Source organism: Pygocentrus nattereri, chromosome 15 (genome assembly GCF_015220715.1).
Source record: "Pygocentrus nattereri isolate fPygNat1 chromosome 15, fPygNat1.pri, whole genome shotgun sequence".
NCBI lineage: Eukaryota > Metazoa > Chordata > Actinopteri > Characiformes > Serrasalmidae > Pygocentrus > Pygocentrus nattereri.
This window is the reverse complement of record NC_051225.1, coordinates 34160572-34188236: the sequence shown is the minus strand read 5'-3', so window position 1 is coordinate 34188236 and position 27665 is coordinate 34160572. Positions and strand designations below refer to the sequence as shown.

The 27665-nt window shown below is 39.3% G+C and overlaps 1 protein-coding gene across 2 annotated transcripts in view; it reads left to right on the top strand.

The window, feature by feature from the left end:
* The window catches only part of ntrk3b (neurotrophic tyrosine kinase, receptor, type 3b), a 140187-nt gene that overhangs the window by 38719 nt on the left and 73803 nt on the right, over positions 1-27665 (top strand). For both annotated transcript variants that reach the window (XM_017699525.2, XM_017699523.2), the window contains exon 4: positions 22164-22232. In XM_017699525.2, coding sequence (XP_017555014.1) covers positions 22164-22232 — 69 coding nt within the window. The remainder of the gene's footprint in view (positions 1-22163; positions 22233-27665) is intronic.

Sequence of the window (27665 nt, the reverse complement as noted above, 5' to 3'; positions counted from 1 at the left end):
TCTTACAATCCAAGTAATCCAACATACATTTAAAGATGCTGAGGTTTTAACTCTTTCAAGATGAAAGTGTTGTTTATCTGATGTGGACAGCTGTGGTGGTCTACCAGGTCTTTCATGGTTGTTAGGAGTCCCATTTTCTTTTAATCTTTTAATATTTTTTCCAGGCTTCAGTTTTGGAAAGTCCTGTTTTCTTCACTTATTTTGCTGTAACTTTATCCTTCCACATACAAGAATTATCTTACATCTAATTTCCTCAGAATTACGGAAGATAGAAAATTAATAACAGCCTTAATGTGCACTTAATGGCTGTTTTGACTGGTGGTCTCTGACTTTTGCACAGTATTGTACACTTACACTTTGTTAAGTACACATACCTTGCATCTGCTCTCATTGGATCTCACTTACCAGTATCCTCCTAAGCTTGTGCTTTAATTTGTACTTAAGAGCAAATTTAGAGCTGCTTTTGTGCCACTTTCATCTAACATAAATAATTATGTTTAAGCCTGTATTGTCATTAAGAATAGTAGTAACTTTAATGCCTCTTTTCTATGGTAGACACATTTTTATGCAGTTGTTAAATTAAATTTAAGTGTATTATTGAAAGTTGCAAAATAATTTTTGCAAGTTAGAACTATGACATTCTGCTGTTGTATTTTAAACGTTTAGGCACATCTGGTCAAATTACATGTTTTGTTGTTTTCCTAAGTGAACATTTATTTCCTATTCATTTAGAAAATCAACAAAATGTAAGTTGATCAGACTTTTGTGGAAATTTGATCAGTTCAGACTAGCTATGATAAAATGATGTGGACATTTTTATAGCACTACAGTAATATTGTTGCTGTCATTTAAATTCACATACTTATATCACCACTCTCTCATTTCTAAGGTTTTGTTTTTCATCAGGCTGGACAGTATTTATTTGATTGTAGATAGTCAATCCTACATTTTACAAGGTAGGAGATATTCTTAAAGCTTCCATTTTGTACTGAGCTCTTTGTATCAACGGACCCGCATGTGTCAGGCACTGCAGCACAGCCAGGTAAGAGCTATCCAGCTTAATCTTACCTAAGATCTTACCTAAGAGCTTTCTTCAGCTTGGCTCAGTGAAGCTTAGTTTCCTCTGGAGCTCTCTCTTATATTTTTGTGGTATTCTTCTCTCATGGAGGGATACTTTACCTCAGGCAGGCACTTAATCTGCAGAAGGAGGAGGTTTAGATAAACTTCTTTTTTTTTTTTTTTTTTTGGTCATGAGTACTTTTGACAGACTCCAGACTCCATCTGAGAGGATCTGTATATTGTTAAGTAAGATTAGAACAGAAGCAAAACAGCTTTTGTCTTGTTGGAGGTCCTAGTAGTGGGTGGTATACCAGTTCAATCAGTATACTAGTTGAATTTCTTCCTCAGGTATAAGTTTTGTCAGAAAATGAAAACACAGCAAAACCTCCATCACCTCCCGCCGTCTAGTCCATTGCATCCAAAGTAGTTTACTTTATTTTAAGGTCAGTGGATCTAAAAGAATTTCTGGTCTTTTAAGGTTAGTCTTAACATAGCATGGAGCATATGGACTTGTCTAGCTAAATCAGATGGCATTGTGGTCTCCCAGTATTGTCTGTGTAAGATGCCAGATACCAGCTAGCTAGAAGAATGAATGGCTAATACTTTCTGTGTATTAACAGCATTGATGGTCAGAGGCAGGAGTGTACAGGATGCACATATGAAGCAAATGACTTCAGAAAATGTGATGAAGCTAAAATTGGCTTCTTATTCAGTTTTCCTGTTCTACCTTAAATGGTGCCATTACAGCATTTTAATTAAAAAAATATTAACAAAAAGTTACTGAATCTATTTATTGTTCAGTTTTTTGACTATTTTATACACAATAAAAATGATTCATATTTAGTAGTTCTTTAATAGCTCATATGTAAAACTGAGCTCACATCTCACAGTAATAAGCCACTATTATTCTACAAGAATAGGTTTAATTAGGCATTTAAAATGGTTTTATTTAACACACACACATATATATATATATATATATATATATATATATATATATATATATATATATATATATAGATAGATAGATAGATAGATAGATAGATAATTAGGCATTTAAAATGGTTTTATTTAACACACACATGTATGTATATATATATATATATATATATATATATATATATATATATATATATAGATAGATAGATAGATAGATAGATAGATAGATAGATAGATAGATAGACAGACAGAGAGAGAGAGAGAGAGAGAGAGAGAGAGATAGCATGGCAGCAATGTTAATTATATAATGATATACATTTAGACCATACAGCCCACTGCTAATAAGGCCAATTTAATGAACTATGACCACTTTTTGTACTAATGAATGCTCTGAATGGGTGATTTTGTTTGACATTTCTGAAAATACCGGTGCTAATGACTACAGGGTTTAATGACTATGAGAGCATCCTTCAAAGTGACAGGATCTATTTCTTTCTTAATGAAAAATAACATGCTGTTTTATGCTCAAGATATTAAAATGTCCCTGTTCAGACAGATAGGTCCCGTTTCAGCTGGTTTCAAGTGTGTGGCCCAGGCGCAGTCAAAGGGAAGAGAGCATGGGTGTTCTGGGTCCTCTCCAAAGATCCCAATGTGTTGTGACATGCAGTCTGTGTTTAGCCACTGCAGGGTGATGGGCTAATAGCTGCAGCTGCTCATCGGAGCAGGATACAGTGACCGCTCTCCCACAGGAGGCTGTATCTACCAGTGCGACACCGTGCTCGGATCAATAGCGACTCTTACAAGTGTTACACCCTCTCACTGAACCTTGCAGGAGGTTCTGGGGACAGCCTCATTCCCTGTAGCTGATAAACACTAAGACGACTGCGCGAGGGGGAATCTCCTGTGAGATTTGCCTCCCCCTCTCAGACTTAAGGTTTTTTTTTGTTTGTTTTCTTTGCTTCCTTGCTGAAAGCTTTCAGCACGAATCGCTGCCGAATGAGCAGCGGTGCTTGCGAGTGAGCCAGACGAGTATTTGACAGACAAGTCAATCCCTCCAGATCTCTTTCTGCCGGTGGCGGCGTTGGGTGAAATAACAATGCGCCGTTTGATGGTCTAGATGAGACGAAGGTGGGCCGCTCTGTCTTGGCTTCCTTTTTCCAGTCTTTGACAGGCAGCCGCACCTGACACTCTGAGTATACAGCTTGGAGGGAGCGCTGACAGGAGAACCATGGCCCAACCCTCGTCTAAACCTTCCCCATTCTATCTGTGGAAGGTTCACCCTGGGCTGCTTGGACCCCAGGGTGCCACAAGAGGAAGATCTCATCCATTCACACCTTGTCTGCTCAGCGCTGGGGCCTGCCTTATTCCATCCTGCTTGTAGGAAGATGGCTGATAGTCGATTTTGCGAGGGGTGGGTGGTGCCTCCTGCTTGCCTTTCTGTCAATAACAGACATGTCTGTTTCCCTCCTGGGCTTAAGAAGAGAAACTTTGTCAGCACTCTGAACAAAACTCAGACTGTAATTAGCATGACTGTGGACTAGTTTGTTGACCCAGTTTAGTCGGAACTAGTTTCCCTGCATAGTACATCTGTCTTCCAACATCAAAAAATCTAGATTGATACCTAGCATGCTTACTCTACGGTGTATGAAGCCTACCACTGCAGTCTTGTCAATCATGCACAATATCCTAAATGTCTTCTCGGGCAACACACAAACATTTGCTTCCTTAAGGACTCCCGGCTGTGGAGGGCACATGAAACAACCAGGATTCAAATCTGAATCTCCAGTTTTACTACTCAGGGGACATGTTTCTTTATCTGCTCTATTGTGTTTGTGGTGTTTTAATAAATGATATGAGTTGTTTACATGGTCGGCGCCATGCTGCAGATTGGTCTTTGTAATCATACTCTCAGTATGTTCATTTGAAGATTTCATTTCCACTGGAGCCCTACTTTTTTTCCTCTCCAGGAAAACAGCCTTTTTCTCTGCGTGTTGACTTCATCTGTGAGGCTTGCTTTTTTTCAGTTGCTCATCCAGAAATCAGTTTCCTGTATTAAAGCCATGATCAACACAGAAATTGCTCTAGTACGGAATGTTTTAGAGATCTGAAGTAGGGAGGCATCATTCCAGTATGAATTAGAATCATACTGGAATTAGCAGATATTTGCTTAAATATTAGTATCATTAATATCATTGCTGTTCAAAAAAAGTAATTTTTGAGCTTTTCTAGTGGCTCAATCAACATGAAATTTTCACAAATTTTCACTTTATGACATTAATTGTACTCTGGAAAATAAAAATGTTGAGGAGGTACGAGACTGTAAAAAAAAAATTTAAACGACTGTTGTGGCTCGCAACAGTACTTGTGCTTTGAAGAGTAAGTACAACTTAAATGCGGTGGTGTGTAGAATATAAGTAAACCAGAATATACATTTTTAGAAATGTATGTTTGTGTCTTTTATAAAGCATTGAATCCTTGATATAAGTGCATTTGTAATGTATAAAGCTGGCAGTATGCGTCAAACAATGTTTAAATAAAATAGTATACTTAAAGTGTACTTAAAAGAACTCTCTGTAAATCTTTCTGACGCTCAGCATCACTAGAGGCCTGCCCTGTGCAGTGATGCAGGCAACCATGTGACATGTGGACCAATCACGGAACGCATGTGGTAATTAAGACCAATCACAGTCAGGGGGAGATCTCAAAACAAACGAGACAGGCATTATGAGCTCATACTGCACCGCACAAACCAACCACATCATTTTGGTCCAAAAGATGTTATTTTACTTTTCATGGGAAGTTCGGTCTGTATAGTTTTTAGAGAGTTCTGTAGAGTTTCAGGATTGCTTCAAAGAAAAAGGGTTAATCACATTTGATAGTGGCATATTTAACATCAACACCCATGCCCATTCTGAGTATCCTATAATTAAATTTTACTAGAATAATTAGTAAAAGCAGTGGAAGTTTGAGAAGAGACTGTTTCTGCTGGGTTACGCTAGGAGAATGACTTGTACCTAGGTCTGTTAGGCTTGTGGAGACTCTGATGAGTTCTATGTTTGCCATTTCAGTCAGCATGGTAGTACTGGTGCCAGAGACACGGAGGAGGCAGATCTTTGCCCTGTGTGATATCACAAGCACATGCTGCACTTACACTGGCAGCTTCCTGCATCCTCTTCCCAAGAGAGATCTTTTCCTGTGCCAAGAACCGTAATCTACAGCTCTGTCGGAACATAAAAAATGCAGCATTTAATAGGGTGTGAAATTTTTGTCCATCAACAAATGAAAATGATTTACATCTTCACAGAGCGTACTCTGCTCAGAGGAGTGAAATCTTTTGAAATCTGCCATTATGTGGATTATTGCTGTTAAGGAAGAGGATGGTTACAGCTAGTAGTTGGCTATGTACCAGTTATACCAGTGAAAATTCTTCTTAAGTTTTGTCATACTGCCATACTTGTCTGCAACACATTTATGTAGATAATGTGACATACATGCAGTGCAAAACACACTAATTCCCTACTTTTTGTGAAATAAGTTGCAGTCTGAGGTAAATTATTCCAGTTTATTGAGTCAAAAAAGCCAGCCTCTTGGAAGTAGCCATTAGCCTTTAGACACACATGGAGTCTATGCAGTTTCTATGCGCGCCTCTTGTGCGCCCCTCGCTTGAAAAGCTGCTTCAGACTGTGCTGCAGCTTCTGGCCTGGTCCTCACTATAAGGACTCAGTTAATGTTGCTGATAATGTGAATGGCTTGTAGTAATTACCCCAGAGGTGTCAAATTCAGGTCCAGAAAGTAAAAGTCCTTCCCAGGATTTTGTTCCAACTTCTCTAGTTAGATCACACCACCAGCAGAGCTGTCCAGCCTGTTGGAACAAAATCCTGGGAAGGATTTTTACTTTCTGAACATGGATTTGACACCTCTGATTACCACCGATCTGATATCAGGTATTGGTACCAGCTAATATAAGGAGAACATGCTGGATCAGATTTTGGAAATCTAGATGAATACAATTCAGTGACAAATGTAGATTGAAGTACCCCTCGTATGGTGTGATGTCATTGTATTTCTTTATATGCGTCGGTAGAACATTTGAATAGTTTGAGAACGTTTATATACTCATCTAAAGTGAAGTACAACAATTATTACTCTTATTTAAAGAGTAATATAATATCAAATCAAGTTTCAATATCAGTATCGGATAAAGACAGAAAATATGGTGTCATGCCATCTGTAACCTCAAGTGTGGCGAGACAATCAAGAGCAAGGTCTCTTGGGTCAAGGTATCCCTCCAATTTGAGTTTCTCAACGGGCGTGATGCTTTTCTCTCTGATGCGCCCCAGCATCCTGCCAGTCCCCGCTGCCATCTGCCCTCCTCTTCCAGCTCATCAGAACAGCTCAAGATGGCAGGCCCAGGTGCCAGGGCATGGCAGCTCGGCGGATGACAGCTTCGAGCTGCTGCGAGGTGCTGGCCTTCTGCCAGGCTGTGCGCACAGTGACAGCTTTCCGTTCATTACTGCCCTCTTACGCCACTGTCGCTCGCAAGGCTCGCAGGTGTCAATCTCTACAAGCTTTGTTCTTGCAACCGATGCCTTTGAAGGTGCAGAGTCAAAAAGTTTTGCATCGAAATAGCAGTTCAGCGGCAGACCTTGGACCCGAGGCGCTTGCGAGTCAGAGAGCTGAGAGGTCGGTCTGGCATGGCAGTAATGATGAGATGAGAGGATGGACAGATACGTAAGTTTAATGTGGTGGAGGAAGCAAAGAGAGGGCCCTCACCTGCTGGGTGAGACCAGCTGGAGCAACAGGAACCCAGGTGATCCTTCATTTGCCTAGCCTTTGAAGGTAGCATATCTTTCATGTCTCAAGTGTTTTTTATTCCTCATCCTGCCCGCCAGGGTTCCTCTACCCCTACCACGCCACCCACCATCTTTTAAACCTTTCTTGCTAGGATTATATCTCAAAGCGTGATGTCCAGCCTTCCAAAGTCATCTCTTGCAGTCATTTTGCAATCATTGAAAAGCAGTTCCATCAAAGCCAGGCAATCAGGGAAAAGAGCATTTGAATAGTGATTTGCAATACTGACATGCCCATTGTGAAATGTTCCACGTTTCACGGCAGAGAGAACAAACTTCTATCCATCATATGTGACGTCAGAGGCACTTATGCTCAAGCTGCTGTAGAAAGAGAACAGCTGTTATGCTACAGCAAGCAGTTTCCTACATTATATACAGTAATGACTTGAAGTAACCAAGACCATGGAGCATTTTTACTACGTTTTGCACCATAGCAAGCTATTTTGGCATTACAATTTGGCTGCACTGATGTACTAAAAAGGAGCTAAAGCGCCTATAAATAGGACAAAAGGGTGGCCGCTGCTCTTTCGCGCTTCTGTGTCATTGCATATGCATTTCTAAGTTTCTCTCTCAAGAAACTGGCAAAATACTGGAAGGAGATTTCTCTCAGTGAATTACCTACTCTGATTTACCTGACTGATGCCTGTGAAAAGCTTGTCTTATTTTTGGCACCTATAAGCTGTCATTGTGCTCAGAGAGAAAAACAAGTTTTCAAATACATTTATTTATTTTTGATTGAAGAAATTGCAAGCCATGCCAATCTATTCTTAATTTAATGACAGAAATAAAAACTAAACAGTTTTAGAAAAACTTTCTTAAACTGCAAAGAACAGGCTGCAGATCTTTGCCTGTGTAATCACTGCTTTTCTAAAACTATTCCTTACCTCATTATTCCTGCACTGTGGTTTCTGTGTGCTGTAGTTTATCTGTACATTGTGGTGAAATGTCACTGTTATTCTTCGATGGTTTGCATGTGGCTAAGGGGTTATGCTTAAAATCATACAGTTCCCATGTACCTGAGTGTGTTTAGTGAAATTAGGTTGGGATTTTTGCAATTTGTCCCACCATCACGTTTCAAAATAGAAAAAAAAACAACCTTAATTTCCTTGAATTTTTAATGTATGATGTCAAATTAATGTTTTAATTTCTCAAAATAATTAATGATGTTGAAATAACCATGTAACAGTTATTTTTGGGTCATTATTCACTTACTAAGTCAAAGGTTTGAGAAAATAAGGAATAATTTCAATCTAATGAGTCAAATCTGGTGAAAACGCACTTCCATTTAAAAAGCATGTTAGCCAACACACGGTTACATTGCGTCGTTTATATTTTAACTATGACACTGTGAACCAGAATGTCTACAGCACAAATATAGCTATTTTATTTACTATCCAACCATATCTAACCACCAGTGAACCTACACAGGTTTTATGAGATTTATATATAATGGAATGTTGATAGTGATAAAATAGCAGTGAATCTGAAAAAGAAGTTTTTTGGCCTTCCAACGCCCTGTTCCCCTCCACCAGGAATGGATTAAAATAAATTGATTCAAATCTGTTTTAGACCAAAACCTTATCACAAAACTATCCTAAAACAATTTCTCTGACATCAGGCAGTGTATTCACAACCATTTCAAGTAACAGCTTTCCAAAATTGTGTAAGTAATCAGCGCCTCTCTTAGTAAATCTGTCTGTATGTCCTTAAGAATTTCCCTGTTGTGGGACTAATAAAGGATTATCTTATCCTAGGGATTATCTTCCCTGACCAAATTTACAAGCAGTTTACAGAATCAGCATCACTTTTCTTCAGTAACTTGACTACACTAGAAGTAGCTGTGCTGCACTGAAGCAGCTCTCGTCTTGATTTTAAGGCTTAGTAAAGTAATGAATGTTAACTTGTTGACAGCGAAATAACATAGATTTAGTCAGTGGAGCCCTGTTGTGTCTGGGGAAATCTTTCCTCTTTGACTCCTGTTGTAGCTCATCTGCAAGGAATATGCACACTGCAACCTTTCGAGACTGCTGTTATGAGCTTTATATTATTATTATTCCAAAGCAAAGGGGTTTCATCAGAGGCATAATTTGGATGATTTTATTGAACCTCCCTAATGCAATTACTCCTGTCTTTTGAAGGCCTGAAATGATTTGTCTTGTCGAGCACAAAAAAATCGCTTCTTTTTCCTGCTTGTTTCATGTTTTATGATATTTATTTGCTCTTTTGCATTAACAGAGCAATAGAAAGGGAGAGGGAGAGGGTCTGAGAGAGAGAAAGGAAAAGAGAAAGACAAGGAGAGTGACTGAGAGAGTACTGTTTGTCCCAGGATGCACCTTAAAAATAGGAAAACGGCTCTTAATAAACCATCAGTACAGATAAGCCTGTGCTGTACATCAAAATAGCATTCCCTCCCACCCCCACACCCCTACACCCCTCTTTGGGACACTATGGCAAACCTTTTAGGACTTTCAGTCCTGTTTTTAAATTTGAAGCAGGTATCTGCAGCTATGAATAATAGACAGCTGTATGACTCAACCTCAGCATATTGAGAGGCAGAGGAGCATCAGTGGAGTGGGTGGTGCGACGCATCTGTGGCGAGGCGGCTTTTAAAAGTTAGCTTTAGCCGAGCTACAGAAATCTCCCAGTGGAGCTCCACCTCAGTCCTTGAACCAGGGCTAGGCAATTAAGCTTCTGTTTTGTGTTCTCCTTCACGGAGGTTATCGGGCATGGTGAACAGAAGACATCCAGTCAGTCATTCAGTGTGGGCAGTTTAACTTTGCCCTGACTCACCGCACAGTCATATAGATTTGGAGAACAGGTTTTGAGGGGTTTGTGGGCTGATGTGAAATGGTTTTAGGGGAGGGTTTATGCTGAATTATTTGCCTGATAGAGTTTGAATGGCAGAAGGATGCTTTCTGCTTAATCGTCTTGCTTCGAGGGGTGCAAAAATCTGAATGGCCACTCAGAACAGTTCCTCGAAGGGTTGGGATCAAATAGAGCTTTTCAGATGAATTAACTACTTACAAAGAAATTACCTCAAGCACCTCCTCACTGTGAATCAAATAGCCATTGAACTACTATGAAAACTGTAAATTACTTGATAATAACCTGTTATCAGTAGGTTAGTGACCTGTTATAAGTGAAAATCTTAATTTGCCAGAAGTCTCATACATACAGTACAGTGCAAAAGGCAGAGGCCAGCCTCCATTTGTCATTTCCAGTCAAAATGGACATTAAGTAATAGTATTTCATTTTTCAGCATCAGGAAACATATTTAATAAAAAATTACACAGAAGCCTCAACAACTAAATCTAGTATCACTCTTCGTCTCTATTACAGCTTTCATTCTTTTCAAGAGACTCGCTTTCAGTTTTAAAGAAATCTGCGAGGATATTTTTCCACACCTCCAAAGTTCATTGCACATTTTGTTTCTCATGATCAAGGTAATGCCAAATACACTAAGGCTTTGTCCACACGGCAGATAAAAGTGGCTCAAATCTGATCTTTTTATTCATATGTAATACACACGTGTTATCGTGTGAACAGCAAAAAATACACAGAATCGGACATTTTTATATACGATTTGAGACACTTTCATATGTGGTACTGACTATCTGATGAATATCCGATATGTGGCAATGCGACTCAGTCTGAACAGCCAGATTGGATGGATGGATGGATGGATGGATGGATGGATGGATGGATGGATAGATAGACTTACATATACTATGCAGAAAAGTAGAAAATAGAAATAAATCTAGACATAAGTACGAGAAATAAAATAAAAGTATATCCAATGTACATACACTAAATCGCCAAAATTATTCACTCATCTGCCTTCACACGCATATGAAATTGAGTGAGATCCCATTCTTAATCCATAAGGTTTAATATGATGTCGGCCCACCCTTTGCAGCTATAGCAGCTTCAATTCTTCTGGGAAGGCTTTCCACAAGGCTTAGGAGTGTTTTTATGGGAATTTTTGACCATTCTTCCAGAAGCACATTTGTGAGGTCAGACACTGACCATCCCCAACTTTTCCCACAAAGTTGGGAGCATGAAATTGTCCAAATTCTCTTGGTCTACTGAAGCATTAAGAGTTCCTTTCACTGGAACTAAGGGGCTGAGCCCAAATCCTGAAAAATAATCCCACACCATAATTCCCATCCACCAAACTTTACACTTGGCACAGTGCAGTCAGACAAGTACCGTTCTCCTGGCAACCGCCAAACCTTGAGTCATCCATCGGATTGCCAGATGGAGAAGTGTGATTTGTCACTCTAGAGAACACGTCTCCACTGCTCTAGAGTCCAGTGGCTGTGCTTTACACCACTGCATTGTGCTAGGTCATGTAAGGCTTGGATGCAGCTGCTTGGCCTTGGAAACTCATTCCATGAAGCGCTCTACACTGTTATTGAGCTAATCAAGGCCACATGAAGTTTAGAGGTCTGTAGCGACTGACTCTGCAGAAAGTTGGCGACCTCTACATACTATGCACCTCAGCATCCGCTGTCCCTGCTCTGTCATTTTACATGGCCTACCACTTTGTGGCTGAGTTGCTGTCGTTCCCAATCTCTTCCACTTTGTTATAATACCACTGATAGTTGACTGTGGAGTATTTAGTAATGAGGAAATTTCACGACTGGACAGCTGGCATCCTATCACGGTACCACACTAGAATTCACGGAGCTCCTAAGAGCGACCCATTCTTTCACAGATTTTTGTAGAAGCAGTCTGCAGGCCTAGGTGCTTGGTTTTAAAGACCTGTGGTCATGGAAGTGACTGGAACACCTGAATTCAGTGATTTGGATGAGTGAGTGAATACTTTTGGAAATATACATGGTATTTACATGGCATATGAGACAGATTTGTTGTATTTACATGAAAGCAGGCACTGAGTGGTGTGAGGTAAACTAAAAGCACATATTATAGACATAACTAACTTGGAGTTGCATCAATATTCAGTGTAAAGTGCACAGTGAGTGTCATTTCAGTAGTAGTTATGATATGATATACTCCACCGTCCGAGTACAAAAACTAGAAGAGACTCATCAAAAGCCCTATGTGTTCAAAGTGATCTCAAAAGAAATTGTCAAACGCAGCTGTAGGAGAACAAGGCTGCAGTGTCGAAGACTTCTTAAAGGTTTAAAAGCAAAGTTTAAAGAATCTGAGGACACAAACCAATGAAGTGACCATGGTTGAATAGCGTGCCTTTTTTATTGTAAGCTCGAACACATTTCTCTCATGATGTCATGAACACATGATCTCTCTCTCCAAGATCAAAGCTTTAAGTACTGTTTATCTGATGTGGCCAATTTTGGTGTCTATCAGGTCTTGCACGGTTGTTAGGAGACCCATTTCCTCTGTAGCTTTTAATCATTTTTTGAACTCCACATTTGGAAACTCTTGTTGTGCATGTGGATTATCTATTTCTTCCTCAGAAATATCTTGAAAATGAAAACCTATTCTCTGTTTTGACTAGATATTAAATAATAATGGGCAGTCTCTGACCTTTGTGCAGTACCATACCTTGTATGTTCATTCACTGTCCATTTTATCAGCTCCACTTATCACACAGGTGCATTTGGTAGCTCTACAATTACTGATTATAGTCTGTTTCTCTGCACAATTTGTACCTCAGTGATTATATAGACAGTACACGTAAAAGACGGGCATGATAAAATGGCAGTCAGTTAAAAGACACAGTACCAATGGTGTGCAGTGATGTAGAAGGTTTTTGAAACAGTGCAGCCTCCGCAGCTCTTAATGTGGCAAAAATAGGGTCTCCATTCTTTTTCTTCCTATTTGGCATGCAGATGCAAGGGCAGTGATTGTCCTTAACAGGGATCAAAGGGACTCTTAGGTAACACTTTATTCTAAGACCTTATTTTTATGCTTGGATAAATTAATTATTATCAAGCAATATTAGAACTAACCATATCTAGCGTCTATTTATTTAACCAACAGGTATTAATTAATGCGCCTCATGATGAAGAGGTGGGCCCTCATTGATCAAGCCTGCATGCAGTGACGTGATTGTTTCCCCTAGATTTATTTAAAAAGAGTCTAATTTCTCATTCATGTCTTTTGTTATTGGTTGATCTTGCTAGTATGGTAGTTTCTGTGGGATGTTTTGTGCATTTTACCATATGTGTTTCAACTATGGAGTGATAGCACTGGAAAAACTACTCTAATTAATCCCCATTGAACTGCTTGATTTGATCATCCTACATACATTTGTGTTGTTGTTTTTTTTAATCAGTATGGCCAAATTTGGTTGAAGACAGGAATATGTGGATTGCCTTTCAGATTTTCATATTGTGTAATCTTTATATTTCAGCACATTACTTTAACACCCAGAGCCCAGTCAGTATCCAATAACACATAATAACATCCAATAATTCAGTCCCCCATTGTATACTTATTCCTATAATTAGCCTTGATTCAAGAGACATTTCTGGCCCTGCTGTGAAGCTGTGAGTAAAGAGCAATATTGAAGCCACACCTCTCTTGACTCCACAGTCAATAAAACAAATGGCCAGCCTTTTACAGAGAGCCAGTGGGCCTGTGATCAAAGTCTTAGTGTAGCACATGTGACTGATGGTTCCTACTCTTCTGCTACATACCACTGATCTATAATGAGGCAGTGAATGCAAAAAGCAACCATATTTTTGTGATTTCCTGGCTACTCAAGTTGCATATTAAAACTGTTTTCTTGAATATTATTATAACAGAGGCAAATTATTATTGCAGTCTGTAGTACAGTTTGTATCAAAATGACTTATTTAACAGAACTCCATGTTTAAAATATCATTTTAAATTGTTTCTCGCCATGTTAATGACAGTGTAACTGCAAAGCATTGTTTAATCTACTGTAATGAAGCCAGTTCTCTTAAACTCTCAGTTCCTAATTTCATCTCAATTGGGAATCCAGCATCAGTGGAAACAGGTTGTTACCATTTAGAGTCACACTCATCTGATCCGATTATCCCATCATCCCTCTGCTACACTCTCAGTTTTTCAATTTCAATATTCATTGGGCCCCTAAATTCTGGATGGCTCTTCACGTCAGATGCCAAATGAATTTATTTCCCAATTCATTACCTTCCATCCACCAAATTATTTGTTTATTTATTTTATTTAATTAATTTATTTTTTGCTGACATTTTTGCTGTACACTGGTGAGGAGTGACCTTTTTAATGAGCAGCTTCTTAAATACGCAGGTGGTTTGCACAAATGAACCAAACAGGATGCAAGACTTGAGATGCAGTGCTATAAGTTCATAGATTTTCATTATCTTAAAGCTTGGAAGGATGGAATTCTCTTAATTCCATGGAGTTCATATCTGACTCCTACAACAAAGCTCTATTCAGGCTGTATGAGGTTTATCTAGAGCAGTGCTGTTTTAATCCAATATGATTCTGTACTTTTACAGTCTGATAAGTACAAATTCTGAACCAGATTACTTTCTGTAATTGGCTGAACCCAGAGCTCCAGCAGTAATATCAGTCCTGTATGAAGCAATGTCACAGAAATGGATCAGTAAAATCTGCTAAAAGACAGGACAGTGTGACGTGTTGTTATTGTTATTGAATGTGTTCTGGCCTATGACACTGACATGAACATCTGGATTGTGATGTTTCAATTTGAGAAAATTATGAAAATCAGCCATTCAAATCCATACATTACATTAGAAAACCTTCTATAGTGGTGATGGCAATTATATAAAATACTAGAATATAAGCATTAATATCAGAACAATATCGATATTATAGTTGTGGGTGGTATTAATAGCTAATTATATCTGTATTAACTTGATAAAATAATACTTTTCCAGTTTGCATATTTACAAATATATGAAGTTGTTTTTGGTGTTATTTGCTCTTTTGTTGTTGTTTGCTATCCAGTGTCGACCAGAGGACGATGAGTTTTTAAGTCTTTTTAGACTTAAGACTTTAAGACTTTTAAGTCTTGGTTCTTTGGTTTCTTCTTCTTACTCTTAGAGAGTTTTTCCTTGCTACTGTCGCAACTGGATTGCTCATGGAGCCTGGGGCACAGATTTTTCTGTAAATCTGCTTTGCCACAACGGCTGTTGTAAAAAGCGCTATGCAAATAAACCTTGACTTTACTTATTTTAGAAGAAAAAAACAGAGCAGAAGCTATGTCGCTTAAAAATCATTTGCTTCTGTGATATACACTACATTGCCAAAAGTATTCAGTGACGCACCCAAATAATTGAATTCAGGTGTTCCAATCACTTCTATGGCCACAGGTGTATAAAACCAAGCACCTAGGCCTGCAGACTGTTTCTACAAACATTAGTTAAAGAATGGGTCGCTCTCAGGAGCTCAGTGAATTCCAACATGGTACCATGATAGGATGCCACCGGTGCAACAAGCCCAGTCGTGAAATTTCCTCACTACTAAATATTCCACAGTCAACTGTCAGTGGTATTATAACAAAGTGGAAGCGATTGGGAACGATAGCAACTCAGCCACAAAGTGGTAGGCCATGTAAAATGACAGAGTGGGGTCAGTGGATGCTGAGGCACATGGGGCGCAGAGGTCGCCAACTTTCTGCAGAGTCAATTGCTACAGAGCTCCAAACTTCATGTGGCCTTCAGATTAGCTCAAGAGCAGCATAGACAGCTTCATGGAATGGGTTTCCATGGGCGAACAGCAGCATCCAAGCCTTACATCACCAAGCACAATGCAAAGCATCAAATACAGTGGTGTAAAACACTGGACTCAAGAGCAGTGGATACATGTTCTCTGGAATGATGGATCACGCTTCTCCGTCTGACAATCCGATGGATGAGTCTGGGTTTGGCGATTGCCAGGAGACGGTACTGCATTGTGACAATACTTCTGACTGCATTGTGCCAAGTGTAAAGTTTGGTGGAGTGGGGTTATGGTGTGGGGTTGTTTTTCAGGAGCTGGGCTTGGCCCCTTAGTTCCAGTTAATGCTTGAGCACCAAGAGATTTTGGACAATTTCGTGTTCCCAACTTTGTAGGAACAGTTTTGGGAGGCCCCTTTCTGTTCCAACATGACTGCACACCAGTGCACAAAGCAAGGTCCATAAAGACATGGATGAGCGGGATTGGTGTGGAAGAACTTGACTGGCCTGCACAGAGTCCTGACCTCAACCTGATAGAACATCTTTGGGAAGAATTAGAGAGGAGACTGCAAGCCAGGCCTTCTTGTCCAACATCAGTGACTGACCTCTCAAATGTGCTTCTGGAAGAATGGTCAAAAATTCCCATAAACACATTCCTAACCCTTGTGGAAAGCCTTCCCAGAAGAGTTGAAGCTGTTATAGCTGCAAAGGGTGGGCCGATATATTAAACCCTATGGATTAAGTATGGAATGTCACTCAGGTTCATATGTGTGTGAAGGTAGACGAGCAAATACTTTTGGCAATATAGTGTATTTGGAAAGAAACATGACTTGAATTTTATCAGTTCCGCCCAGCACTGTCCTCTAGTAAAACAAATCTAGCTTGTTTTGTGCTTAAGGTGCTGTTGTTTCCTTGTCTTGGAGGAACTTCTTCTTAGAGGTTCAGGAAGACACTTCCGATTACTTTTCCTGCTTAGTCAGAATCTTTTCTCTGATAAACTGGCCTTGATCTTTGGAAAGTGCTGATTCAATGAACCTACAGTAACATATCAGCTGGTCAGGGAAAAAAGAAGCACGTTCAGAATATGTGGATATGAGGACGTGACAGGACGAAGATAAAGCTAAGTTCGTTCCTGTAGGTTCTGCTGTTAGATATAGCTTAGCTTTACATGGAGCTCAGCATTTCTGTATTAGTTGTGAGTTATGTCAATGTCAATTTTTGGTTATAGTGATACTGATAGATACCAGAAATGGAAATATATGCCATATGCCATTTAAAAAATGTGTGTGTGTGTATATATATATATATATATACATACACACACACACACACACACACACACATATATATATATATATGTATATATGGCATTCTTTCTGGAATTCCGTTTTCTGTCAAATAAAGGTTACTGTTTAAAGCACCAATACCCAAGAAGCATGGGTTCATTAGCTTTATAAATGTAAACATAATCTAACAGGGTGAAATATTTGGAAAAATGCTGTGATATTGAATTTTATCAGTTCTACCCAGGACTGTCCTCTGGTAAAACTAATCTCGCTTGGAGGAACTTCTTTTTAGAGGTTCAAGATCCCTCAGATGACTTTTCTTGCTTAGTCAGAATCTTTACTCTGATAGACTGGCCTTGATCTCTGGAAAGTGCTGATTCAATGGACGTACTGTAACATATCGGCTGGTCAGGGAAAAAAGGAAAACGTTTAGAAAGTGTAGGCGTGAAGACGTGACAGGACGAAGATAAAGCTGAGTTCCTGCAGGTTGTGCTCTTATTGAAATAGTTCAGTTTTGCATGCAGCTCAGCTGTGCTGGGAGAGATTGTCTGTACTGCTAGACTAGTTTTTGTATTGCACAACAGTATTGATTCGTAATTATATTAATATATACACTATATGGACAAAAGTATCAGAAAACCTACACATTACAGCTACAGGAGCTATATCCATAGGCAATAATATGGAGTTGGTCATCCTTTGCAGCTACAGCATCTTCCACTCTTCTGGGAAGAGTGGATGGGAGTGTCTTTGGGAGTTTTTGCATATTCATCAGAAGGGCATTTTTGAGGTCAGACGGTGATGCTGGATGAGAGGTCCTGGCTCTCAATATTTGTTCTAATTCAGCCCAAAGGTGTTTGATGAGGTTGAGGTCAGGGCTCTGTGCGGGCCAGTCAAATACTTCCACACCAAACCCGGCCATGCCTTTTTGGACCTTGCTTCATGCACTGGCTCAGTCATGCTGGACGAGAAAAGGGTCTTCCCCAAACTGTTGCCACAAAGTTTTAAGCATAGAATTATTTGAAATATCTTGATCTGCTGAAGCATTAAGATTTTCATTGAGCCCCTGAGAAGAACCCCATAGCATTATCCCTCCTACACCAAACTTTACAGTTGACACAGTGCAGTCAGGCAGATAACATTCTCAGATTACCAGACAGAGAAGTGTGATTCATCACTTCACAGAATACATTTCCACTGCTCCATAGTCCAGTGACAGAGTGCTTTACACTCCATCCGACGCTAGGCATTGTGCTTGGTGATGTAAGTATTGCACGCAACTGCTCAGCCATGGAAACTCCTGCCATGAAGCTCCTGGTGCACAGTTTCTTCGCTGATGTTGATGCCAGAGGAGGGTTTGTACTATGCAGTTACTGAATCAGCAGATTGTTGGCGACTTTTGTGCTCGACTGTTGCAGTACAGTTTCCTGGGGGCTCCAGATTGTTTTGAAAGAATGATTCAAAATACATAAAATATAAAAAATAAACAGTAAGATCTGTTTTTCTCTGCTTAACATTCACAGTACTCTGTTTTCCCTTCTGTGTAACTTCAGTAGAGAAAGAGTCAATTGAACAAGCTAAAATACTGTTATTAGTAAAAAACATTTTCCATTTTCCGAGAGGTACTTGCCTAAGAAAATGGTATGGTAAAGGAATAAATAAAATACAGTAGTTTCCAAATTGTAGAATTAAAATGATTGAAGGACTGTCCCCACCAGATAATCAGCACTTAAAGTTTTCATCTTTGTGAGAGAGGAGAAAATCAAGATGCTCCAGATCTAAAAACATACACAGGTGTTTCTATCTCAGCACTATGGGTTTGAAAGGATGTGTAGCTGTCAAGAAGCCTCACTGAGAAAAAGAAAATATAGAACAAAATGACAAAAACATTTGCAAATCAAACAAAGAAGCTGCTGGTAATCTGAGAACAATATACGGTCCACCCCAGAGTCCAGACGTCATCATCATTGAGTGTGGTTAAGATTACTGCGATGAAGGCAAACAGACACACTAAATTTACAAAATATAATATTTAGCTGCTTTCTGATGGTGAAAAATGAATGACCTGAATAATGAATAATGTCTATTTTGGAAATGAAATAAACAAAGAATGGCCTCTGAATTTTGCACAGTACTGTATTAAAGTGTAGAAATACCCAGGAAGCACTGGATCTTTAATATATAAATGCAAACTTAAACATCACCTGATACCGTGTGCCGTGATGCCTATAATGCTGTGATGCATCTGAGTTTTTCGGTATCGCCCTGCACTACAGCTCTGTTATATGGCCCTACAGATGAAGAGAGGATATGTAACGTTTTGTGGCTTTAGGTGTCATTTAAACCTCTGAATAATCAATCATGGTTGACATGCAAGCTAATACTGGCTAATGACTCGTACTTGATTCACATAAGCCTTCTACAGTGCTTTCGTGATGCTCCATGGTAGATCCAACAAAGAGAAAAATCATTCGAGATGTATGTAATAATCATCATAATCCATCAAAAATTCAAGTCAATAGTGACTGTCAGAGCGACTAAATACAAAAAACCTACAATCTAAAAAGTGTACGTGTCCATGTGTGGTTGTGTGAGAGAGAGTGAGAATAAGGGGGGGGTGATGACACCAGAGACCGCACAGAGCCAACAGAACTCCTCCTACTGCATCAACTAGCATCAGAGAGCCTGTTGCCATGGCGACGGGCCTCGGCAGCGAGCTGCGCTTGTTATAAAACTCATAAGAGTTCCTAACGACCCTGAGAACGAGTTGGTCATGTAGTCAAAATAGCTTCTCCAAAGACATCCTCCCCATCTCATCCTCCCTCGGCCTCTCTTCGACACTATAGAAACACGCTTCCAAACGTGATAAATCAATAACTGTGCACCGGAGCCTAATCCTGCGTATCGAGACTGCTGCTTGACTCGTAGGAAGCATTGTTTGTTCACCCAACCTTGCTGCATCAGCACAGAATTTACCGTCAGCAGTGCGTTGCAGTTTGAAGTTCAGCAGAAAGGTCACATTTGAATTTGCCTTTTGTAAGCACAGGTCAAAAGCCTGTGGTTTTATTGTGCAGCACGACAAGGAACACTTATCTTCATGTACTGTATTAAACAGGATTAATTGATGCTATCTGTTAGGATTTTATTTGCATCTCACAAGCCTGGGCGTCTATTTAGATAGGAGCATGTTTGTTCAGACCACAATGCCTTGCTGTATTTACGAGGGGAAAATAAAAGCATATCTTTTTCAGCCCGGCCAGGACAATGATGCTGCGCGCCCGTTCTGCTGTGCATAAGTAAATGGTGACACCATTCCTGTTCTAGCTTTGTACTCCAGAGCAGTGGATTTAAAGTCAAACAGAAGTATGAGGCAGAAGTATGAGGCAGAAGTATGAAACATTAGCCTTAGTTTAACACCATTTACTGTATTGGGTGAGCCTTTTAGGAATCTCGGCTCTTTCTGTAGAATTCTTTCTCATTTCAGGGCTGTGGTCTCTGTATTGTTCACTCAATATATGTGCAGTATCTTCCATTTTTGTCCTACGTACAAGTTCCTGGATGTCCATCTTTCTTTGAAACTCACAGATTGATTCTAATGCCCCCTTGAACAATGCATGACCCCAGTGTTCCTGGTTAGAAGCCATTTATGAGTCCCAGGCCAGCTCTTTGTCTGGCTTTTATAACCTCGAGTCTTTCATTGCCTCTTGAATTTGTCGACTCGAGTTCTTCTTATTGAGTTGGCGGAGCGACCCCCGTCCCTCGCAGCTGCTCCCTTTCTCTCAGCTCTTCTTGGCAGGGATGGAGGCTGTCCCTGATTTCCTGTTGCATAAAGCCTGCCTGGCTCTCATTTAACTCCTTCAGTAGCACTTTGGCTAATACTGTCGCACATAGGCTCAAAAATGATTGCAGAAAAATGGATTACACATAAAACAACTTGGGAGTGAGTGTCCAAAAATGGCATTCATCTGTGGTACCTGATAGCTCTCACAATGATATAAATAGAGTTTTATTCTTCTATGCTCTATAAATAGAGTACCCATCTCGTACCTGCACTCATTGGCCATTATATTAGTAACTGGTGCTGTAGCTGGGGTTTCATTCACATGCTTCACAAATTTAAAGTGAATTTCTGAAAAGTTGGTAAAGGAAATGTGAATTAATCAGCGTCTCCGTCAACTATGATTTTGTTCAAATTCCTGATGACGTGACTTGCTTGCGGCATATTGCACGAAAGGGCCTTGCTCACCACATATACAATAGAAGGATTTGAATTTTTATTAGCTCTCTGTAGAGCACTTTTGACAGCCCTCTGTTAGCTGTACATAGCTATAGCCCTAACAGTTCAGAGATGTCAGGCGGAGCGGGCAGTGGCCCATTTAATGAGGGCTGAAGATGCTGTCCCACTTTGCCGTCGTCCACCAAACCTCTGTGAACAGAGACAGCCGGAACAGACAATTCTCAGTGGATGTAGTGACTTTTGTTCTGGCTGTGTCTTTGCTTATTTAAAAGATCTGTTCATCATTTTTCTCATTTCTCTTTTATTGGTAAGCCAACTTTTTTACCTCATCCAGACACTTTTTATCCATTGTTAGTTATACGACCACTGCTGATTGGATGTTATTTGGTTATATATGGTGTTTCATTCTTAGTGACACTGTGTTGCTGAGATTTTTACACACGTCAATGTCACTGCTGCGTTAAGAACAGTCAGCTGGGCAACAATATCCAGCCAAGAGTGGTCGTACAATCAGAAACTGATCCCTGATGACAGGCCAGAGGATGACTAACAAACTGTGCATAGAATAATATGGGCTACAAGATCAACAAAGTAGGATCAACAAAGTAGGATCTAAGTGGCGAGTAAGCATATCGCCCTGCAAATGACCCCTGGGTATAACATAATTGAAACTTTAAAAGCTATATATCACTGTGCAAAAGTCAGAGACCTCAATTAATTTAATTTCCAGTCAAAATGGCCATTACGTCATTCATTTTTCAGTGTCCGGAAAAAAAACAATGCATATTAGTTTATTTATTTACCTTTATTAGCTTCCATTCTTTTTAGGAAACTCACTTTCAGTTTTTAAAGACACATATGCGGGGTTGGTTTTCCACACACCTAAAGTTCAGTCATAGAAGCTGTTTTTTATTTTCTGTTTCTCACGCTTTAAGCAGCCATTACTTCAAGACTCTGTGATGTTGAGTTCTGGACTCTGAGGTGGTCAGTCTCTTGTTCTGAGGACTCTAGCACCTTCTCTGTTTGATTTGTCTATTTCCTTTTCTCAGTAAGGGCTCTGACTTTTGCACAGTACAGAACATGATTGTAAATTTGTTAAGTTTATATTAGAATGTTTTATGAAGGCCTGCTGCTAAATGCTCTACCTAATCCTGTTTTTTGTATTGTCTTGCAGAAATCTATCCAAGAATCCACTCACCACTCTTTCCTGGCTGCTCTTCCGGCACCTGCAACTGGTCGAACTGTAAGTTCTCTAAGGCATTAAGTGGTCTCTGCGCCTTTCACTTTATTTCAGTTCACTTTATAGATTCAAAGAATCAAATTATTGCTTGCATGTACACTGGAGATGAACCATTTTAAAAGTAGTGCTTTGAACAATTACTAGTGGTTAGTACAACAGTATGAGGGATTAGCAGTGATTAGCACTGTTCGATTCACAGTCACCGTGCAATACATGGAAATCATCTGGTTTGACAGGCTTTGTCAACCTGTGATATGCATTAACGTCTCACTGAACATTCAACAGGACTGTTTTAGGTCAGGAAGCATAATGTGGCACATACTTTTATGGTTCTTTAGTTCTTGACACATAGCGCTGTTTGTAATTACAAAAAGCCATATGCATATTTCTAAGTGAAATCTCTCCATTAACTAAGTGCAGAGGACAAAATTGTGGTTTCGATTAACCCACGATTAATTTCGCAGTCAGAGTCATTGCTCTCATCCTGAGCAATACTCTGAGCAGCGTTTGCTGTACTTGAACAGTACTCAACTATGGTACTGCTCACTGATTAAGAATATTTCTTGTAACACAGGTAATTTGTTGGTTGTAACACCACCACCAGCCCTCAGTATAAATCTGTGTGTCAAAGCAGCACACTCCTGGAGATTGAACATTAGGGCTTTGCTACACGGCCGTAAGCAGCCGACTCATTTGTGCTGGTTAATTAAGACATGGCAGTGAAATGTATTGGTTTTGTCTGCTGGGAGCCTGACCTCATTTTCTTGTTTGTCATGAATATTTGAGCAGTCTGTGTGTACATAAAGTGATGAGTTTGTTCATTGATCATCGAGGGAGGCACTGCTGTCATCATACCATTATGGAATTAGTAAAACAGCTCAGCTCCTGACGATCTGACACTTCCATCTTAAACTCTTGCGGCCCCCAGAAAAAAATTCATTACTTTTTGTAGGCTAATGGTGGGTTAATTTTGTTTGCCTAAATGTGTTGCATATACTTATCTATACATATTTTGTTGTCTTCACCTTTGGGGTGAGTTGGAGTGATGAAGCTGTATTGGACACTTTCGGGATAAGTTTAAACTTTATTGAACACCTTTTGGATGAGTAGGAGTTATGATGCTCCATTTGACACCTTAGGGATACGTTACAACTCTATTGAACTCATTTGGAATAAGTTAAAACTCTATTGAATATCTTTGGGATGAGTTGGTGTGATAATGCTCTATTGGACACCTTAGGGATAAGTTAAAACTCTATTGAACACCATGAGATGGAATTTTGACATTTTACAGAACACCTTTGGATGTGTTGAAGTTCAAAGATAGAGGTTCTATCTTTGGGAAGAGCCAAAAAAGCCATGAAGTTCCATGGAACCTTTGTGATGAGCTGGATTGATGAACCTCCATTTCCAACTTTGAAATGAGTTGAAACTCATTTAGGATGGTTTGGAGTGGCGTTTGTAATCCAGAACTAATTATCCATCATCAGTACATGACCTTACTAATTCTCTAGTGGCTGAATGCAATGAAATCCTCAAGCAATGCTCCAATATCTAGTGTAAAGCCTCCTAGAAGAGTAGAGGCTGTTACTGCAGCAAAGGAGGACAAACTCCCTATTAATACCCTTCAGAAAAAATGGATGAGCGAGTGTCTGGATACTTGCGGATATAGTGTATATATAGTGGGTTAAAACCAGTAGAATTATCGCAGGTTCCCTCTGTCTTTTGAAAACAAATTTGTGTGGAAAATGCATGCCAGGCTAGAATTTTCACCCTCAGTAAAACGTAACGTTGAAAGTAGCAGTTCCGTTCTTTGCCCAAAATGAAAATGTCGTCAGTCACGGTGAATTAGGCTTATTTACCAGGTGGGTGTTGCAGTTTGTTTGTAATTATTTCAGTGAAGCTCAGCATGAGAATCGCTGATAAAGTGCCCACCTGCACTCTCAGGCCTGCCTGAGCCCAGCACCCTCCGCTTTATCTTCCCTGACAGAAGAGGCCCTGTCGCTGTTTAGCTCTCCTGGGCTATGTGCACGTTAACATCCGAAGGATTTGATGATGTTACATAATGGCTTAAACTGTCACCAGAATATTCTGGCTCACTCTAATCAGTCCAATGAGTCAAAATGAGTCAAAATCCTCACAAAGAAGAGGAGATAATGTGTTCATGTGTTTTTAACATACATGAAGAAAGTGTTGAAGAAAAATATGTTGAAGAAAACATTTTTGAAAAATGTAAAAAAAAAAATCACATAAGTGAGAAGTACAGCTGGACGAACAGAACTGTGCAGAAATCAGAAACCATCCATTCATTTCATTTTCAGGCATAATGCTCATAAACTACTAGCTATTCAGTGTCAGGAAAAATGTATAAACATATATGTCACAGAAAATTATAGAAAAGGGTCAATAACTAAATATAAAATCAGATTTTTCTAATTTAGTGTCCACCCTTTGCCTTTACTACAGCTTTCATTCTTTTCAATAGACTCTTAGGTTTTTTTTAAAGAAATCTGCATAGATATGTTTCCACACCACCAAAGTTCAGCCTTAGAAGTTGGTTGCACTTTTTGTTTCTCATGATCCAAGATATCTCAAACATTTCATGATATTGAGGTCTGGACTCTGGTAGTGGTTGTTGAGTCCCATTTTCTCTACATCTTTTAATATTTTTATTAAAAGACATGAAAAGATTCCAAAACCCTGTTTGTTCATTTATTTTTCTTTGACTTTCCTGTTCTTTATGCAAGTACATATTATATCTAAGCTTATATCTTCTTAGAAATATCTCCTGAAAAATAAATAAACTTGTACTGAATGGCCATTTTGCCTGGAAATTTAATAAATGAAGGGTGGTCTCTGACATTTCAGCAGTACTGTATACAGTACTTTGCTATATTTTTTAACAGTGTTGTGATATTTTCACTCTCCTGGTCTGAACTGTTAACTTGAAGCATGAACTGTTGCCACAACAATCATTCTTTAATATCGCTCTTGCTATTCTTGGGAATGCTGCCAAAGTGGTCTCGAGAAGTAATACTTGCCCACCGCAACATGTCATTCACTGCAGTTATTCTATTCTTGGGTCCAAGGCCTGACATGCTGTTGTCCTTAGTGGACCTTGTATTTATTGAATTCTGGGTATATATAAGGCTCTCAGCAGTGCTCAGTCTGTTCTCTGTGCCGTTCCCTGGCTTTAACTGGGAGAGGGAATCTATAGACTGTTCCATTTGTAACCTACTGCTGTGTGTTGTGACTTCTGACAAATGTTAGGGTAGCTCTGGATGCTCCCTTAACTCAGAAAGCAAGGTTTGACAGTGCTAGATCTGGTGTTATTGAATATAATATGAAGGACTGTCACAGTCATGAATTTTTAGCTGACGATATGTAGTAATTGCAATAAACAATTTAATTGTTCGTTGTAAACAATTAAATAGTGTAAAGTCTAAAGTGGCCATTATGTCTGATTAACTGTCTCTTTTCCTACCTGTTAATGCAAAATAAACAAACATTACTCACTGCTGCCGCCCAAAGTGTTTTAGCACCAGTTAAAATGAGATTTTAGTTGTTTTCATAAGACCAATAATATGTCACAAAAAATACCATTTCTGCTTTCTGTTTTTTATATACATTTGCCACAAATCAGTGGATGAAAATAACTCAACCCACAATTCACTCTGTTTGTTGTAAATACAGAATTGTGAAAACTAACCATGGAAAATTATTGCAATCAGTTCAATAATAGTGATCAGGCAATTACGTAATAATTGTGACAGGCCTCATAATAGTAATTGAGTGATTGAGAGATTATTTTATGATTATTGGGTAAAATAATTACTTAACTGAACAAAAATCTATACGTGGGCTTTTAAAGATATTTGTATATACTACATGGAAATGAATCCAATTCAGTTGGATTATTACCAAGTTATAGAATTGTGTAATAGATCTTTGGGCCCATCGCCTAGCAAGGGTTTAACAGTTAAAATAAATAAAATCACAATCTGACGAAAATGTATATAAAATGGTAAGACCAGGTAGTTACTATTATTATACTACTACTATCATCAAGCAAACTGACAATAAATCTTTACCAATTCCAGTGTGTGTGTGTGTGTGTGTGTGTGTGTGTGTGTGTGTGTGTGTGTGTGTGTGTGTGTGTGTACTGCAGTTGTTGGAAGAAAACCTCATACCTCCAAAATGGCAACTTTATAGGAGAAGGAAAAAACTATGTTCTTTTTTAATGTACGTCAATGGAGACAACTTCTGGAGATTTTGTTAATGTGCAGCCATCGTGCTGTTGTTAACTCTCCAGTGAGCGGTAATGTCAAAACGTTGCTAGTGACACTTAAAAGCTTCACCAACTAATCGACTACTAAATTAGTTGCCAACTCGTTTGGTCATCGATTTTATTTAACTAAGTAGAATTGATACTGATATTCTACAGTTGTTCATTTAGTCACTTCTCCAGACCATTTAATATAACTTAATGTCAGCTTTGGTCCAGCCAGTTGAAGAGATTTGCTAGAGTACCAATGATGCAAAAACTCTCTTTGGTAATGTTACCAAGATGGCACTTTTGACGTAATGAACTTCAATGAGTTGGTTGTTGTAAGAAGAAGAAATCCACAGAAACCTGTGCGTCAACTATAAAGACTGATTACTTTAGACAGCAGCTGTGGGCTAGTGGGCAAAGGCAAGCAAATGGGGCTCCTCAGATTCCTGGAGATTGCAGGAAAGGATTTGCAAACTGATGAAGGGTTTGAAAACATAGAGTGATGTACCGTGTTTTCTGTCCCAAGCGTTCAGATTACTGGAATGGAATATCATGCTGAGATGAAAGACACTGTATAATGATATACAGTACAGTTCTTTCCTTTCCTTATAAGCTCTTCGTTTTGATTTGATTCAGCTGTGAATGCAGCCGACCGCATTTCAGTAGGCAAAGTCTACTATTGTGGTGCTAATCATTACTAGGTCAGTAAGTGCAGTTGTGTAATGAGTCTCCAATACTTTATTTACTCAATGTGCTCTATAGGAAATAACTCCTATTTGTTGTACCACAGAAATTGGGACATCGTAGTAATATGGACAACGGCAAGCTCATATTATCATGCAGACTAGCACATTTACCATGTAATTTAGTTTTCAGGCAATTATGGAAATATTTATGTCTGCAGTCCTGTTATCAGTAATGTAATATTGCAATTATATAATTGGGTGCTGGATTAACGATAGAGTACTAGACCCTTTCTTTCGTGTTGTTCCTCCTCCTGTTCTTCACGTTTGTTTCACCAACCTCTAAACAACCTGAGCTAATGAAATGGTTTCGTCCTCTATCAGTCCGCTGTGCCACTGCATAATTTCAGCTTGCTTATAAGAAGCACAGCTGAGGGTTTGGGCAGCTTCAGAAAAAAGCACATTTTACTGAAGAGCGGT